The sequence below is a fragment of the Saccostrea cucullata genome, unplaced genomic scaffold (genome assembly GCF_032062105.1).
Source record: "Saccostrea cucullata isolate Sc308-1 unplaced genomic scaffold, CSIRO_AGI_Scuc_v1 ctg9185, whole genome shotgun sequence".
In the NCBI taxonomy this organism is placed as follows: domain Eukaryota; kingdom Metazoa; phylum Mollusca; class Bivalvia; order Ostreida; family Ostreidae; genus Saccostrea; species Saccostrea cuccullata.
In genome coordinates this window covers 8013-25884 of record NW_026925342.1, presented here as the reverse complement: position 1 = coordinate 25884, position 17872 = coordinate 8013, and the positions used below count along the sequence as shown (strand labels likewise).

The 17872-nt window shown below is 32.3% G+C and overlaps 1 protein-coding gene across 1 annotated transcript; it reads right to left on the bottom strand.

Moving 5' to 3' along the window:
* Positions 1–4705: 4705 nt before the first annotated feature.
* LOC134268633 (uncharacterized) lies at positions 4706–13601 on the bottom strand. Its single transcript, XM_062750890.1, has 6 exons — positions 13180–13601; positions 11033–11333; positions 9740–9840; positions 8894–8961; positions 8050–8225; positions 4706–5258 (listed from the first exon to the last, which is right to left on the bottom strand). Exons 1-6 carry the CDS (start codon positions 13294–13296, stop codon positions 4963–4965), a joined length of 1059 nt encoding a protein of 352 aa, XP_062606874.1. The 5' UTR covers positions 13297–13601; the 3' UTR covers positions 4706–4962.
* Between the last annotated feature and the right edge of the window lie 4271 nt (positions 13602–17872).

Here is a 17872-nt window from a genome sequence, read left to right as displayed (position 1 = left end):
TTACACGAAAGTATATTACAACATGTACAATTTAATGATGTATTTGTAAATTGAATAGGTGGATCATATTATTACATGCTTATGATTATTTTATAAGCCTGTTCAATAGTGAAGTGCAACAGAATGATTTACAATCTTTGACTGTTATGGTATTTGCCTTGTGTGCACTGGATTCTTACAGTGCTATGATGTGTTTGTAAATTAGATATCTGGATCATATTTTTGAACATATGTATTGGGTACAATGTCTCTTCTTGGGAAAAATTACTGTTATGACAAATCTGTTCTGAATTTATGTATTGTTAGAAATAAGCAGCAGGTAATAATATTTGCCATTAAAGGTCTGGTTGTTTATCCTACAATAAGTCATATTTTGTTGTTAAACTTGCAAAAACTTAATTATATTTCAAAATTTACATGTAGCAATGCATTTGATTTATTGCGACTTTCTAAATCACATTATTTTGGGAGAATGATGGCATTCAAATGAATATAACCTTTTAGCACTAAAATTGACTTGTAATTTTTTTTTTCTGAATTTGAAGATTTCATGGGTTTTTTTTTGTTTTCATGAACATTGTATTATTTTGTTCTGTATTACTAATATATTATGTCCGTAAATATATTCATGTAAAAGTAATCATTTTGTATCACTTTGAATTATTTTCATGCCATTTTATGATGGATTTCTATAAATTAAAGGAAAGCAATGAAGAACGTGCCTTTTCTTGAAATTTCCTTGGGTAAATCTCTTTTTTGATGTGTACATACATTCAAATGGAAGTATTAAACAGATTTATGGCGTAAAAAATATCACTTTTTTTTTCTTTTTTTGCGCAATGTGGGTCGGATATCTTAATTTAATCAACTGCTTGTTCAGGTGAACATCCCAGACACTGAAATCGGTTTTCTAAAATTCCATTAGCTTCTATAATGACCCTGGTACGACGAAAGGGGCTTTTAAAATATTCCTGTGTTGAAGTTGAAGGCACATTATAAGGTGTCAAGCAATGAATACATGGGTATCCCTAGTCTCCAAACAACATTTCGCTATGTAATCCCTAAAAAAACAACAGTTTTTAACTGAACATATATTACATATACAATGCATTGGCACGTTCACAAATCTACAGATTTGATACACCCATCTGTTGAGACCTATCTTACACAACAGAGACTTTAATTAAGGTATGTTACTCGTCAACTTTTTAGAAAAGTTCACGCAGAACCTCTTACCTCTAAACTATTTATTAAAATTCAATTGTTGTGACATATTAAAATTCAACAATATAATTTTTTTAACATTCAACGAAAACAAATGCTCAAAAATCTACAAAGAAGCCAGATTTACGAGGGACTATTTTTTGTGGTGGAAGGATATTTAACAGAAAATTCTGCAAATCTGAACATTTATTAAATTTGACATCGTGGAACTTTAGCCTCACATACTTTTACTCGGAGAATATTTTCCGTTAGGAAATTGCTAGGAATATTTATTATAGGTCTTAATTAACAGTTTTAGAACAAGTTTACACCTTCCCTCAACAAACTTTGTTAAAATATGAAGATACTTTAAAGAAGTCATGATAAAATTTACATCATTTTTCGCCTTAAAATCACATATTTTGACCAATATTTCAAATTAACATCACTGACCCCAACTTTTTCTTTCATTATTTAAACTACTCGATACTTGTGACTGATCAGCACTGAAGTCGTAAAAAGTTTGATATAAGAAAATGTTTTATTGCTTATTTAGTTTTTAATACCCCATAACGTGTTACTTTTTAGTGCAAAAAGGTCACACAAAAATTTACGCGCATCAATTTGCAAGATTTTTTTCAATGATAAATATTATTCAAACTATTTTACGTAAAATTAGATTATATTTATTGCCATGGCTACATCTGATAAAATATGATAAAGGTTAAAGTAATTAATCAAAGAGTTAAAATTTAAGTGCAAAAAGGTCAACTTAATTGTACCGTAGATCAGTAAGATGCACACTGACCCCTTATTTTCTCTGCGATTTTGAGTTACAATATATGAGTACTTATCAAAAATATACTTCTCAAAAAATCCTTGATTTAAGAAATTTCACGAGTGACATACCTCAAATCTACTTAAGACAAAACGGAAGAATATTTTTTTTCTAAGAACAAATTTTTTCCGATAATTTTTTCATGGTCTGCAATTGTTGTCAATTTGAGAAAGCAATAAAATTCCGAGAAAGGAATTTAGTTGAGATTTCTTTGGTGGATTTTGTGGAAATAACGAAGTGTTCGAGCTCAAACGTCTATTAGACACTACAAAATATTTATTTATGAAACATACGGAGTAACGAACAATATTCAAGATCCAAAGTCCATAAAACAATGCAAAATAGGAGCAGAGTAATCATTACCTCCAAAACATCAGAGACGGGATAAGATACAATGGAGGAGTAAGTTTCCCCTGACTTCTCACACATTTCCAGTAATCCTTGTTATGTAGTTGGATAAATCAAAAGGAAATTAAAAGGATGAAAAAAATGTTCTTACAACTTACTGACATAAAAATTCATCTGAGAGACATGTTTCACCTGTTGATGAGATGTTTGACCGCTTACGTCACACAATTGGCGGTGACAACAGACAATTACACATATATAAAAAAGGAGAGATGTCAAAGCTGACGGGTATAATTATGCAGTAGTATGGGGATGTAGCCGAACGCACAGAGATCGTTTTCATGTCTTGATTATATGAGTTTTTAATAACTGTCATAATGCCGATTTTTATGTTGGATGACCAAGCTTGTTTGAATATCATGTTGGCGACATAGCTGCCGACACATAAATAGGAATTTGTGCCTGGTCAGATCCTCATTGATCATCACTTGCTTCAGCTTGTTTTTTAAGCTTTCGTAATTTTTCACGAGCATAAATATGAGCAAAAGAGAGTAATCTTGCAATGTTAACACTATTAGAGAATGATAAAGAAAACCTTATTTTAGTCTCTTTTTTCCAAAATGTAGTCTATAAGCACTTCTTACTTGTTGTTTTCTTTCCTGTTCCATTTTTTGCTAATTTTCCTTTTTTCAGATAAAGTTTTGGCAGTAGGTTCCCACACGAAAAAAGAACAGTTACTGCCAATGAGCGTATGTGTCAAGTTAAAGACAGAATTTGCAGCCCCCTACTGGAGGCACATGTTTCTAAGTAAACTATTCAGTGTGTTTTGATAGTGTTAAAAATATAATGAAAGATAGTGACAGTTAGGCAAAATGTGTTTTTTCACACCAAATTTAAAATTTAGTGAAAACTAATAAAAAATCTTGTTTGAATTTATTACTTAAAATAATATCTGGAAAAAAAATGGAAGATATTTCAGTCATATAAAACAGGAGTCATGGAACTTTTATTGGTAAATATATATGTATATGGTACTTGTCGCTATACACAGGAACAATCTCGAAAGTCGTGCAATTTCATGGCAAACTCACGCATCCATGTATATACATCAATAGTAGTTCAGTAACCCTATGGTATCGTACTTCTAAAACATCCTTCTGTCTCTTAAAAACCATAATACATTATTTCTTGGCCCGATTACACTTGTTTTTAAAACACTTATGCTCACATGCATTCACACCTTTGAACTCGGCTCTACTACAAATGTAGCGATAACGATTCCAAACTCCAATTTGTAACAGCTTTTCCATCCCCGCCAAAAATACAGCAGCTAGCTTTCTGTCCTTACGCATTTTTGTATGTTTATGTGATCTAAAAACCATGCACTATCACCAACAGTAGCTGGTACCCCACGATTGAAATCATCCCGGGCAATGACTAAACGCTTCTTCTCTTCCCTGGCCTTTTTTCGTGACTTCTTTCAGAAATCCCCCAAATCATTGCTGTCTCAACCTATCGTATCTGTTTTAAAGATTACCTTAAATCCCACTGTACATAATACCTCATTTAAACCGGAAACACTACATGTAGATGCCAGAGACCCATAAACTGTGTATATAAAAATATTTCCTTAAAGTTTGCAACACAGTCTAGGGTCCAACGAGGGTCGTCTCATGTCATTCCAAAGAGGGAAATAATAAAATTTCAGACATTGCCTGTTAAACAGATTTTGTTCACAATGTCCCATGTAAATTGACGGCGATAGTAATTTAAAAATTTGATTACCCCAAAAAATTCTATATTTTTAAACATTTTTTTAATTTCCTGATTAGGACAAGGCCGGTTTGACGGGGTCAGCAGGGAATGCTTACTACTCCATGGCACTTGATCTCAACTCTCATCTTTGGAGACCTGTGTTTTCTCTGCTCTTGCTTTGTATAGTTATAGATGACTTTTCAGCTTGAATATTACTCTTTATATCCATATATTTCATCAATGGAAAGGTAAAACATTGGCTTTGATAAAGTATACCTTAGCAACGGATAGCCATGATGTAGCATTAATTTCCACAACCTCCTTTTAATTTCGTGAAGTCAGTTGTCCTTATTATGACTTTATTTGCAAAAATTGACTATCCTTGGAGCGTTATTTTGTTGCTTTGTTTCTTATTATTAGTTTGACCTGTGTTTTCTCTCTGAATATGACAAAGAAATGGAACGTGTGCCTGATCAATACATTTTGTTGGCTGAATATGAAATAGTTTTCCACTTTTTAAAATTCATTTTTTTCAAGGATGACAATTAAAGCGTTCAAAACTAAAGACCTTACAGTATGAAATTTTTAATAAGCAATATATACAGACATTTAAAGAAAAACTTTTAATTAAACATGTAACTTCCTGTTCTCAAGGAACTAATGTCTGTTTATTTGTAAGCTGATATAGAGACAGCACCGCAAGGAAGCTCTGATCAAACAAACAAAATCACAATTTATACACAAGGAGGCCAAAGAAGTGACCTGCTGCAATGATCGAGTTTTCTAAAGAGAACAATTGAATCAGTTCTGTAGACCGTTTATCTTCTTCCAGTGAGGTTCAACTTGGATAGAATTCTGTCCCACGCATTCATACCCGGTGTTGTTGACGAAGTTGATGTTCTCACGGTTGTTGTCTGGACTTTCACTTTCTCAGTACTCTTGACATTGCTTCTAACTGTTGTTTTGAAACCTGGTGTAGTTGAACTTCTTTTTGAAAATATCTGTCGATTTCTTTGTGTTGTGGATTTTATAACAGCTGGAGTTGTTTTCAGAAATATTGACGATTGTGTGGTTTCTTCGTTTTTAGATTTCTTTTCTCCCAACTCAACAGGCCCTGATTTCAAATGATAAAAAGAAGTGCTCACGTTATGAGATTTGAAAAATGAGAACAGTTACACTACAACTATATACAAAAAATGTATCTGTATGTATTATTAAATTGTAAGTATTTTTGTCTTCATTAGACAAGATTTCCCAAAAGCCTTTAGGAATTCTATTGTGTATCATAATGAAGAAACTTTTTCAAATTTGTATATTTTACAAGAATAGATGTCATTACTCATAAAAAAAAACAGAAGTCTCTGTCGAAACTGTAGCTCTACTGGTTTACTTATAACAAAGGATGAGAAAAGAAGCCATTGCCATCAGACTAAAGCTGAGCTGTAGAAGGAGTAGAGTTTTAAAGGAATTTTACAGACATTTCCATTTTTAGTAAGCATGGCAACACTGTTCATCAAAATCAAAATCCGATGCACTATTTTATGTATCTTAGTGTAGTCTACTTGTGTGCTAAGTTATATTGAAATCAGACCAAAACTTTAGAAGGAGTAACGTTTTAAAGGGATTTCACTGAAAATTCTATTTTTAGTAACCACGGCAACACCGCTCATCGAAATCGAAATCCGATGCACTTTTTTTATGTATCTTAGTGTAGTCTACTTGTGTGCCAAGTTATATTAAAATCAGACCAAATTTGTAGGAGGAATAGCGTTTTGAAAAATTGTTTACAGACAGACGGACAGACAGAGAGACGGACAGACGGACACCTTAATATCGCAAAAGCTCTTCTGGTCTCTGACCAGTAGAGCTAACTAGCTAAAAGGTGAACACCTAAACTTTTCTATCGTCAACTTGCAGTCTTTATATAGCTATATACCGTTTAAACATCCATACATAGATAAATGTAAAGAAATACTAAAAGTGCCACTCAAGAAAAATCGACAGATTTCATCATTTATTTTTAAAAAAAATTTAAAAAATCAATTATATACCTTTATTTTAAAAAATCAATTATATACCTTTATTCGATAAATTATTTTCATTTCATTTTTTTAACATAAGGAGAACAGGAGAAACAAACAATGGCTATAAACATTTACATTCCGATCGACTTGAAAAAGGAAATTTATACGCTTATTCCTACATCGGCACCATTTCATACGATTGAAACAGCAAAATACTGATCCAGCAACGATTATACTCCAATATTGATTCACGCATGACCTATAAAAAACCATGAACGTTCATGCAATCTCATTCATAAAATTTGAAAAAAAAGGTTCCCCGCTTTCGGTATCTTAGTTGATGGGATGCCAATATTTTGGGGATATTGTGTAAAATATAAATGCCCTCTAGAAAGTTAATAAAAAAAAAAATCACCAAAAGTATTTTTTTAAAATTAGGTCAAAAGTGAGGGTCAAGGGAACAATAATTATAGCATTCTCTAAAACATCTTTCAGGTAATTTACATGTTGAATATGAAATCCTATTTCCTCTCAATCAAAAGTTACACGTATATAGCTTTATTCTATTCTGATACATGTAGTTATTTGAATACAATAAACGCCTGCAATTTGGTATATTTGTCATCTATAAGTGTAATCAGATTTGGTCCATTTTTGTGAGCCAGCTGAGACTGTCTTTAATTGTATAATGTATTAATAAGCAGTGACGTAGCATCGTTTTTGAAAGTTTTTTTTGGGGGGGGGGGAGGCCATATAGAAAATATCAACCTACCTTAAATAAACTTGACAAGCAAAAATAACAGAGAGAGAAACGAAACTGCTCAGATTCCAAAATCCTAATTCCTTGTAGGGTGGGTGTGTGTGTAAAGTTTAACTTCTTTCAATACCATTCTTTCTAATATACTACAATACACTTAATTGACCCTTACTCTTACAAAACGTTGGGGGGGGAGGCAACTGGCCTTTTAAAGAACATTTTCAATCGTAGCTGCAATAATGTAGCCCTCTCCGATTTTTTTATCTGATGTTTTCTGGAGAGGGCTACAATTCCATAGCATCATCTTATTAAATGGTGCAAAAATATTTTTTTAAATACGGGCGACTGCAGGCAGAATAAATTGTTTTTACATTCAACTTTTAATTAGACGAAATTTTTATTCACTGTCGACATCAAAGCCCGTTAACACGAAAACCATGTAAAATAAACCTCTGTGCCTTATTCAGCAGCCATGACAGTTCACACGTGACATACTGAGACTTGCGCTTGAAATTTAAATTAACCTAATAAAGCAAATGTCAAAGTTTGTTAATAATTGTGATGAATAGTAATAGTAAACATTGATAAATAAAAACATTCCATGTGTGCCTTGAAACAGCGATATTTATGCTTAAAATAAGGTAATTCCAAAGAAATCCGCTCCCTATAGATCCTTAATCTCATTGGCTGTCCCAAAAAATCTGTCAAGGTCAGTAAACATGGCGGATACATTTAAGTTGTGATGTTGACATACACGAAAAATATGGATATATGGATTGTTCTGTATATTTTTGGTTCGATTTATGTCTGCGATAACTACATTTTGGAAGTCCAAGTAAGACATATTAATAAATAGCCGTTTACTGACAATTTGGGCCGAAATCCGTGCGGGAGTGAATCGCTGCCGCATTGCACCATTACAGAGATCCTATGGAGTTGTAGTCCCCCCCCCCCCAAAAAAAGGGAGAGGGCTACATTATTGCAGCTAGAATTAATCGTAAAAAGTTAGGTTTTGAAAAAAGTGCACCCCCGGTTGCTACGTGCCAGATAAGTAATTGTCTGATTTTTGGTCTATTTTCAATGTACCTTCATATACCACCTTATAAATACATTTATAATATTACCTCTATTGTCTACTGCTGGATAAGACTCCTGGGGATACAATGATCTAAATTCTTTGTCCCTCTTCCTTTCCTTGACAACACTTACGACGATACGTTTGATTTCGTCTATATTGTCTTTCTGTTTGTTATCAGTGAATTCAAGGACAAAGGACAATTTCACTTCGCTTATTGTTGGCCTGAAAGCAAAGAAATTCTCTAGTCCAACATTTTAAGTTTAAATGAGCAGTACTCTTTTCTGAAAAAAAATATTTTAATAAATGGAGTTTTTCCTCATTTTTTTTAAATTTTTTTTTCTACCTTCAGCAAATTATAATTTTAATTGCAATTTAAGTATAAGTATCAAATATCAAAAAGTTTTTAATTCGGTAGAATTTAACGTGAAAATTTTATCTAGAAATTCTATCCAAAGATTTTTTAACAACACTGGCTTCAATTTGAAGAGAACAATTTTTTTTAACCATCTATTCAACAGTTTTGGCATGTGGTGGTAAAGACTATAGAATAATTGGGAGATAACGAATACAGTATACAAGATCGAAAGTCCATACAACAATACAAAATAGGAGCATAGCAAACACGAAACTCAAAAAAATCGGAGGTGGCATCAGGTGCCATGGAGGAGTCTCACCTGCCGTGTGCTCATTGTCATGATTGGGAAATAACGGAAAAATCCGTATTCAATTCAGTGTTTAAATAATGGACTAACAATTAGTATGAAATAAGGTCAGTCAGCATTTGACTCAATTATCAATTGAATTGGCTGACAAGGTCATTGTATTGACCATAAAAATTATGACATTAAGCGAAACTGCTGATATTTTTATTTCATCAACTTTTATCTTACCTGGTGTCGACACATTTACAATCCATAAAATGATGCTCAAGTCCTTCTGAACGAAACGCATCCTTCACCTAAAAATATTTCCAACAAAATTGTGAAGGATGCAATTTAAAAGTGAAATCTGAATACAAATATACAACTTGCCCTCCCTTGAATTTCAAATGTTCAAACAATCTTTCTTATTTTTAACTAAATTCGATTAGAAGAAATCACTAAAACCCCGGTTAATGTTCTATTCTAATTCTATACGTCAAACATGAAACATAGGGAGATAACAACAGTAATCAAGATAAAAAATCCATAAAACAATAAAAAAAAAAAAGAATCAGAGCAAACACGGAGCTCCCAAACATCAGAGGTGGGATCAGGTGCCATGGAGGAATGAGCATCCCTCAATCGAGATTCATTAATGTTACTTATTAATTACATTCCCCTAAAAGTTCATTTTACAGTGTTGTACCGTAAATATAATTTTCGACCCAAAAAGCTTTACCAAACAAGTTGGGCAATCCAAAAAATGATCTCTAGTATCTGATTAATGATAAATACAGAGAAATACATTATAATTGTATCTGAAAGAAAATTGCGACAATCTATTACAAATGTAGTATCGAAAATCAGATTACATTTGCGATGAATTTTAAATGGTTTTAAAATTTGAATTTTTTTTTTCCGAAAAAAAAAAGTCCATATCAATAACTTTTCTCTTTTTTTTCAACTTATTAATAAAGGGAAAAAAATATCTGATACTATCTGTCAAATTAATTAAATTATTGTGATCCTCCTGACATTTGAATTTTTAAGAGTCTTTACTCACATTGACTATGAACCACTCCTAAAAATCCTTACCTTTCTACAAAATTCAGCTGCTTCCGCTTCCTGTTGTCTCTTGTGTAAGAGTGTTTTGTTGTAATTATCAACACTGAAATCCACATGGAGTCTTACTATATCTGTGAACAAAATTGTGAACTCTAGTATCAAAGACCTGGCCAGGTTCGAATGATTAGCACCGTAACTTACACTTTCCATTATAATTCTTCTTTAATATATCTTGATGCTGACAAACATTTTCCTAAATATTTTCATTTAAACATGCACATCATGTGAGAACTCATTTTTATGTCGGTCTGCCCTCAATCATCATTAATGTTTGATTCTTGCTCAATTTTTAATACATGTATAAATACATTCATATTATAATTGTAACTCGATCTGAAGAGCCAGTAGTAGTGGCGTTTGTTCTGATGATTGGCGCCTGTCAATTCGACAAGATCGGTTCACATTAAGTTAAAATAGTGTATATTTATTTGGATTATTTGGAAAAAAACATTCCTCGATTATTAACACGTGGCATATATTTCTAGACGAAACTTGTCTATTGATGTACTTTTTCCCCTACTGTTACATAATTTCTGTTCGTTTTGAATATATTAAAATATGAATGAATGTATAAGATTTATTTGACAGCTTGAAGACATGTTGCACTTTTGCATTTAGAGAACACACATTTTGATGTTTGACCATTTATACACATTTACTTTCACCTAATCTTTGCTCAAAATGCTTTGATTCCCTATTTCAAAATGTAAATTAAAGTTCATTGCTTGTCAGATATTCCTAACAATACTGTTAAGAAATTAAATGTTTGTTTTTTTAGGGGTTGGGCTGACAGAAAAAAAAAACTGGTTTGGGGTCGGGCTGAAAAACAAAGGTTTTGAGTCTGAAATAAGTTTAAAATACTAATTTTCGTAAAACATGAAACATATTTATCATTGTTAACACAAATGTCCTAATATTTATTTGGATTGGTTGATCGTTTTACGTCTCAATGAAGAATATGTCAATGAGAAAGGGACGTCACCATATATCGATAAAGGACTTCAAATTTTGATCTTTAAAGTGACACAGAGCCTCGGTTTCTAAGTCTCATATATTGTTTTGGACATTATGCAGTAATTTTCTATATGCTTTCATTGTACCTTTAATTTTGACGTCAACAGATGGATGTATGGGGATTGTCTGCTTAATTGTTTTTAATTTTAATAATTTAAGAAAATTGTTAGTCTTTATGATATTTAAGTTACAAAATATTTCCAGCATCTTTATATCAAAAAATTACTTTGATTTACATATTTCTCTCACCTCGATTATAGACGTAGCTTATTGTTACTCCAACTGCTGTAGCGATGAAAGCGATCAAAATTAATAAAATTATAAACAGTACTGCCATTCTGCCTCGCTTTGATTTATAATTTTCTCGGAATCCTCTGCCATTATTGGAACCTAACGATGAAACGTCTGAAGGGCTTCCAGGCTCACCGAAAGTACTGTCTATTCCTAGGGAGTTGGAATCAATCGATCTGAAATTGCTTTCAGTTCCACAGCAGTTTCTTCTGCTACACATCAGGGAAACCCAAGTAGGAACTTCTGAATCCGGTGCAGTCTGAAAATAGAACACGAGTTTGTACGAATTTTTAAGTGAAAATATTAGTGCAAGATCAAAATATGTCAAAAAAAAAAATAAAAGTAATCGTTAAATGATCTAGCGTGAAATGTATTAAAATGTTTGCCTTCTTTTTACAATTTTAACAAAAAGATAAATATTATTGTTTTCAGTCTTTATCTATATGGGTAGACATTTGCGATTTATGACGCTTACACAAGAATTATGATGGATAGATTTAGTTTATGTTCTTTGATGCCGAAATATGACTGAAATATTGCCGACAATAAAATAGTAAAACACCAAAAAATCAAATCAATCTTTATTTCTTATTCAAAAAATTTTCACTGATACAGAGGTGAAGTGCTTTAAATTTTAATTTTACGCTGCACTCATGGTCATTTAGCAATGAGGTTTCCTAATGGTCTCAACTTCTGAGTAGCAGAGGGTCCTGTTTATTTAGGTCTCATCCGAAAAACCCATATCTTTAAGTGTCGAGGCTTTGCGAAGGAATATTTGCTTCTTGTATTTACATGTAATAGTTTACACCGGTAGCTCAGTCGGTAGAGCGCTCGCTCCATGAAAGAGGTCGCAACCAACCTTAGTCGATAAATAATGGGTGGCAACTGTTCCTTCGGCATGCGCTCGGCACTTTGAAGTGGAATTTACGGATCCTTCGGATGATACCTTACAAAAGAAGGCCCTGTGTCACGATAGGCTTCGGATCGATAAAAATCCCTCAATACTCAATGGCCCTGATGCCTAGAAAGGTATATGGTGACGTCTCTTTCAGAGAGAAATATTCTCGTATTGGACGTAAAACGACATACAACCAACCAACAAATCTTGTTTGAAATAGACTCTGGTCAAACTCGGCTGCGATTTGAACAGAAGAGCTTCCGATCATTGAGAAGGCGCCCTACCGACAGTACTTATTTGTTTGCAGCTCTCGAGAACAAAATAGCATTAACTAAATATTAAGAATAGTTTAAATTACGGTGATAATGATGCTGGACTATGAACAGTCGTCAGGACCTTCTAGGGATAGCTTCACAAATTTTACACAGTAGTTAATGTAACATAAGCTTAATATTCCCGTCATGGAAATGTGGCGTTATCTATTCCCCTAAATTACTTTTTTAGCGCGGTATACGTTTCTCGAAAGATTAGCGTTAATTATTATGATGTATTATTTTATTACGATTATAACTTTTCTTTTTTTTATAAGATTTAAGGAAGTATGAAATAGAATGGAATTGGCATTAAATTAAGCAAAAATGTGCACTTTTAAAAGTGAGTGAAAAATGCGTGATAGCGGAGAAACGGTATTAGCGTGATTTTGCGTTAGAAATTAGAAAGAATATTCGTTGAAATGCGTGGATACGGGTAAGGGCGTGAACTCTTCTATCAAATTAATGATCATTCTTAATGCTCCTTAAGTCTTGAGTAAGTTATGAACGATGCATTTCTTACACTGACAGACAAATGAAAATGATTCTATCCCCTCGCATTTAAAAAATAAATCTTATCATAAAGCAAGTTTTCGAGAAGTTTGACAAGAATAAGCAAATATGTTGAACATCTGGCCAAAGAGATTTGTGGTTTCTTTCTTTATTTTATATACATAAAACGAGAATAGTAAATACTTATGAAAATGGCTCACTAAAAAAGTTCAGTATATCGACACATTAAGTGCAAAAAAAATCATTTTGGTAATACACCTTAAGGTACTAAATCAAAAACATTATTCTTTCATAATCAGATATAAAATGGAAGAAACATCTTTATAATTATAGCAATATTACACACTGGTATCATAGTGCTTAAATTATGTTTCAAATCTTACCTTCGCACTGTTAAATTGTTGCTGCTTTTTATCAATATTTGAAAATGTCTTTTTTACATCGTTTCCTTTTGTTTTAAATTCCCTGTCTTTTTCCTCCATTTTCCTCAACACGTCCATGTATCAGATAAAGCATGCACAGAAGATAAATATTTCACCTTCACACCTAATGTAAAATGTCGTCCTTTTTTGTTGTCTGAAGAATTGCAGTGATTTATTTAAAAACATCCAAAATTTTAACTGAGGGAGACATTAGGAAATATCACCTTTTACCACAGATTCTTTTTCATCCTTCTGTGAAATATTCAGCACAAATATGTATCCGTTCTTTTCGTTGGGAAAAAATACTTTTATGTAAGGTAAAGTGTAATATTTACTATCTTGAGGGTAAACATGTACACACTTTATTGTCATACTAATATTCAATTATAACACAATTGTGTTATAATCATGTGGTCACTACATTAATCAAATGGTAAAAAAAAATATCTGTACAACGCATTTGCAATGTAAAATAAATCTCATTTGTAAACAAAACGACCGTGTTATGTAGATAGTAAATTTTATATTCTACGATTTAAATGAAGAAATTTTCAAACAAGTTATGTTCATTAATTTTATTTTCGTCCTATGTCACTTTAGCTTTGCCACGATAAAATTTGACCTCGTAACATAACAGGTGACGACGGCTTTTGAATGTTTTACTAATTGTCAAAACAAGATCTTAAAAAGCGTAAAAATTAAAATAAACTTTAATTCATGCATCTTAAGATTGCTGGCCATATAAATAATGCAAGAAATTATTTGCGAGATGACGGTGAAATATGAGAAAGGTCATCACGAACTAGCGTTTAAATTAGCAGTTGTTTAAAAAATCAAATAAATCTCCAGGCTTTCATTTCATTAAAATATCTGATGTTAATAATGAGGAGACAGTTCTGAAATCATTTTTCATACCTTTCATTTTTTATTTTATTTCTTGCTCTAAGATTGTCGTAAAAAAATAATTACATCCGTGTAGACAAATATTTTACATTTCTTATGATTTGTTAGATCAAGATATGTAATACAAACATTTTTATTATACATATATGTACAGGAAGTACCTTATGCAAGATGAAATCCCCTTTTTAAAAAAAAAAAAAAAAAAAAAAAAAAACACGAAGTGCCACATTGTATTAGAAAATATGTGTTGATTCATTAACCGCATTCTAAATGATAACTGTCATATTTTTTTTAACCATCATATCGACACAATTTACATATCTTTACAACATACAAGTCCTGGTTGGTTATTTAAAATGCCTGAATCACAGTCCCGACAGACTCAAATCCCTTGACCGACAGTTTGAATTAAGAGTATGGTATTTGCTAAATAGTGATTAGATAAAAGAACAAAATGCAAGTTTGGTACATTATGCTGCCCCTTTCTATTCCTTTCGACAAATAACTAGCCATTGAAATAAAGCCATGCACGTTTTAATTTCCTAAATTGTAAAATTTGTAATTATTAAAATTCGTTATCTTACATTGTTTGCGTTGAGAGACTTTTTCTTTGTATATTTAGTCAAAGAAAATAGTGATTTAAGATTTCCATCATTATTTTTTGAAAGGTAAATTTCAATAATTTAATTATCTGGTTTTGGTAGACAATATAAAATAATAAATTCTCTTTTTATTTCGAAATTTAAAATTTTGCATTTGGACTCAAATTTTTTGCACTCTTATCGGAATTTTTTAACATTAAGGAGATGAATATTTAGCAACAATTTCGTCTTTAAGAAATGGGTTTTCTTTAATGTTCTTATTATCTATTGTTCAATGTAATGAATGTATTCACGTCAAATCTTTTTGTGAATTACTCAGATGGAAAGCTCCAAGGTTAGCGTCCATATTTATATTTTTTTTCAAAATTAATAGTCTTAGATTACAAATTAAGATCCTCGATACGATTAAGCCATCACTCATTCATTATGTCAGCAACTATCCATAGTATGAACACAAATGTACATCGAATTTTAATAATTCTAAAGTAGTTCAAGTACAATGTAGTACATTGTATAGACCCTTTTCCTGTGACATATTTCGTCTAGGAGTTATTCCCCTTAGCCGCCATATTGTAAGGCAACATTCTCAGATCCCTTCATTATTCAACCAAGTTCAATTTGTTTTACTGGTTACTGAGGTAAAGATAATGCTATTTTACTTATGAATATATGTTTGTTAAAGCATCTATTAATTCGTGATTATAAGATTGCGAATATTTTCCTCCATACATTTCTTGCATGCATGTTAAAAATTGGATCCTCAAAGAGGTAAATTCACTACTTTGCCCTACAAGGTGGAGGCTAAGGGGAATAACTCCTAGACAAAATATGTCACAGGAAAAGGGTCTATTATGCAATTTCTAGTTACTCCCCAGTTTAATGGTATACGTCCCAGTGTTAGCCACTTTTTACAGTTATATACAATTAAACGGCATGGACGTCGTAAAATCTCCTTTGTTCTTAACTCAGGTCATTTCCCCTTATCAATTATTTTAAAGAAGCGCTTTACTTCAAAAGAGAGAACAGGAAACGTTGGTGCAGGAAAAAAGATTTCTGTTAAAAGATATTTCTTCATATAACGATTTTCATATATGTCAATATGAAAAAAAAATTGTACATATATAATGTAATTTCTCTCAGTTCTTTCTTTCTTTTAATTATTTCTTTCACAATTTCCTACAAACATCTTGTACTCTATCTATCAACATCTTAGAAAAGAGTCCCTCATTTCCAGTTTATAAGTATATCGAAATAATGATAGCATTTAATAAAGGTTTGAAGCATACTCAGATAGTAGTTAAATTCTTTTCAACTGCTCCCTTAAATTTCTATCACACTATGAGGCCCATGCTGACCTGGATTTTTTTTAGGTTATGTACGAATCCTCAGCAGTATTCTATTAAGGTAAGACGTCTGTTATGGCCTTTTTCGATTCAACTATTTTCAATAAAAATTCTAAAAATAAAAATTTGCCTGAACTGAATTTTCGATAAACTCAAAAAAATTAGACAACGTGAAGTTATTGCTTGTGATTGATAATCCAAAAATATAACATTAAAAATCGGTGTGTATGAAACCAGAAGTCTCTGTCGAGACTGTAGCTCTACTGGTATGTACTTATCAAAAACCATTGCACTATTTTATGTATCTTTGTGTAGTCTACTTGTGTGCCAACTTATTTTGAAATCAAACTAGAACTGTAGAAGAAGTAGCGTTTTTAAGGAATTTCACAGAAAATTCTATTGTTAGTAACCATGGCAACATCGTTCATCGAAATTAAAAACCGATGCACTATTCTATGTATCTTCGTGTAGTCTACTTGTGTGCCAACTTATTTTGAAATCAAACTAGAACTGTAGAAGGAGTAGGGTTTTTAAGGAATTTCACAGAAAATTCTATTTTTAGTAACCATGGTAACACCGTTCATCGAAATCAGAAACTGATGCAATATTCTATGTATCTTAGGGTAGTCTACTTGTGTGCCAAGTTATACTAAAATCAGACCAAAACTGTAGAAGGAGTAGCGTTTTTAAAGAATTTCACAGAAAATTCTATTTTTAGTAACCATGGCAACACCGTTCATCGAAATCAAAAACCGATGCACTATTCTATGTATCTTAGTGTAGTCTACTTTTGTGCCATGTTATATTGAAATCACACCAAAACTGTAGAAGTAGCGTTTTTAAGGAATTTCACAAAAAATTCTATTTTTAGTAACCATGGCAAGATCGTTCATCGAAATTAAAAACCGATGCACTATTCTATGTATCTTTGTGTAGTCTACTTGTGTGCCAACTTATTTTGAAATCAAACTAGAACTGTAGAAGGAGTAGCGTTAAGGAATTTCACAGAAAATTCTATTTATAGTAACCATGGCAACACTGTTCATCAAAATTAAACATAGGTAATCAAAGATTACGAAGCTCACCTCGACGAATGTTATCAGTTTAAGTAATGCAAATCTCACATATTTTCATATTTTCTTAATATTTAGCATTCATCCCAACAACAATATTCTTGAAAGTTGTGTTTAACCCCTTACATGGCATATACACACTTCTAAGCCTGTAGCGTGAAAAATATGTATATGTATAGTGTAAACAAATATTCATAACTGTTAATATTGCATATATCAAGGTCTTCAAGTTCATTCGGATTGATCTGTTCCCAAAACTTTAACCAAGTCTCTTGTATGGAAAATATAGGTCAGATCCAGCATCCGAAGCAAGTCTGATAGTGTCCATCCTTAGATGCATCATCCATGCAAGTTTGGCTAACCTAGGGCTTATAGTTACTTGGGAATGAAAATGTAGGTCAGATCCAGCATCCAAAGCAAGTCTGGTAGTGTCCATCCCTAGATACATCATTAATGCAAGTTTAGTTTAGCTAGGGCTTATAGATACTTGGGAATGTAAATATAGGTCAGATCCAGCATCCGAAGCTAGTCTGGTAATGTCCATCCCTAGATGCATCATCCATGCAAGTTTGGTCCAAATAGGGCTTATAGTTACTTGGGAATGAGAATGTAGGTCAGATTTAGCATCCAAAGCAAGTCTGGTAGTGTACATCCCTAGATGCATCATCCATGCAAGTTTGGTCCAAATAGGGCTCATAGTTCCTGTGGAATGGACCTGCTCCAAAAACTTTAA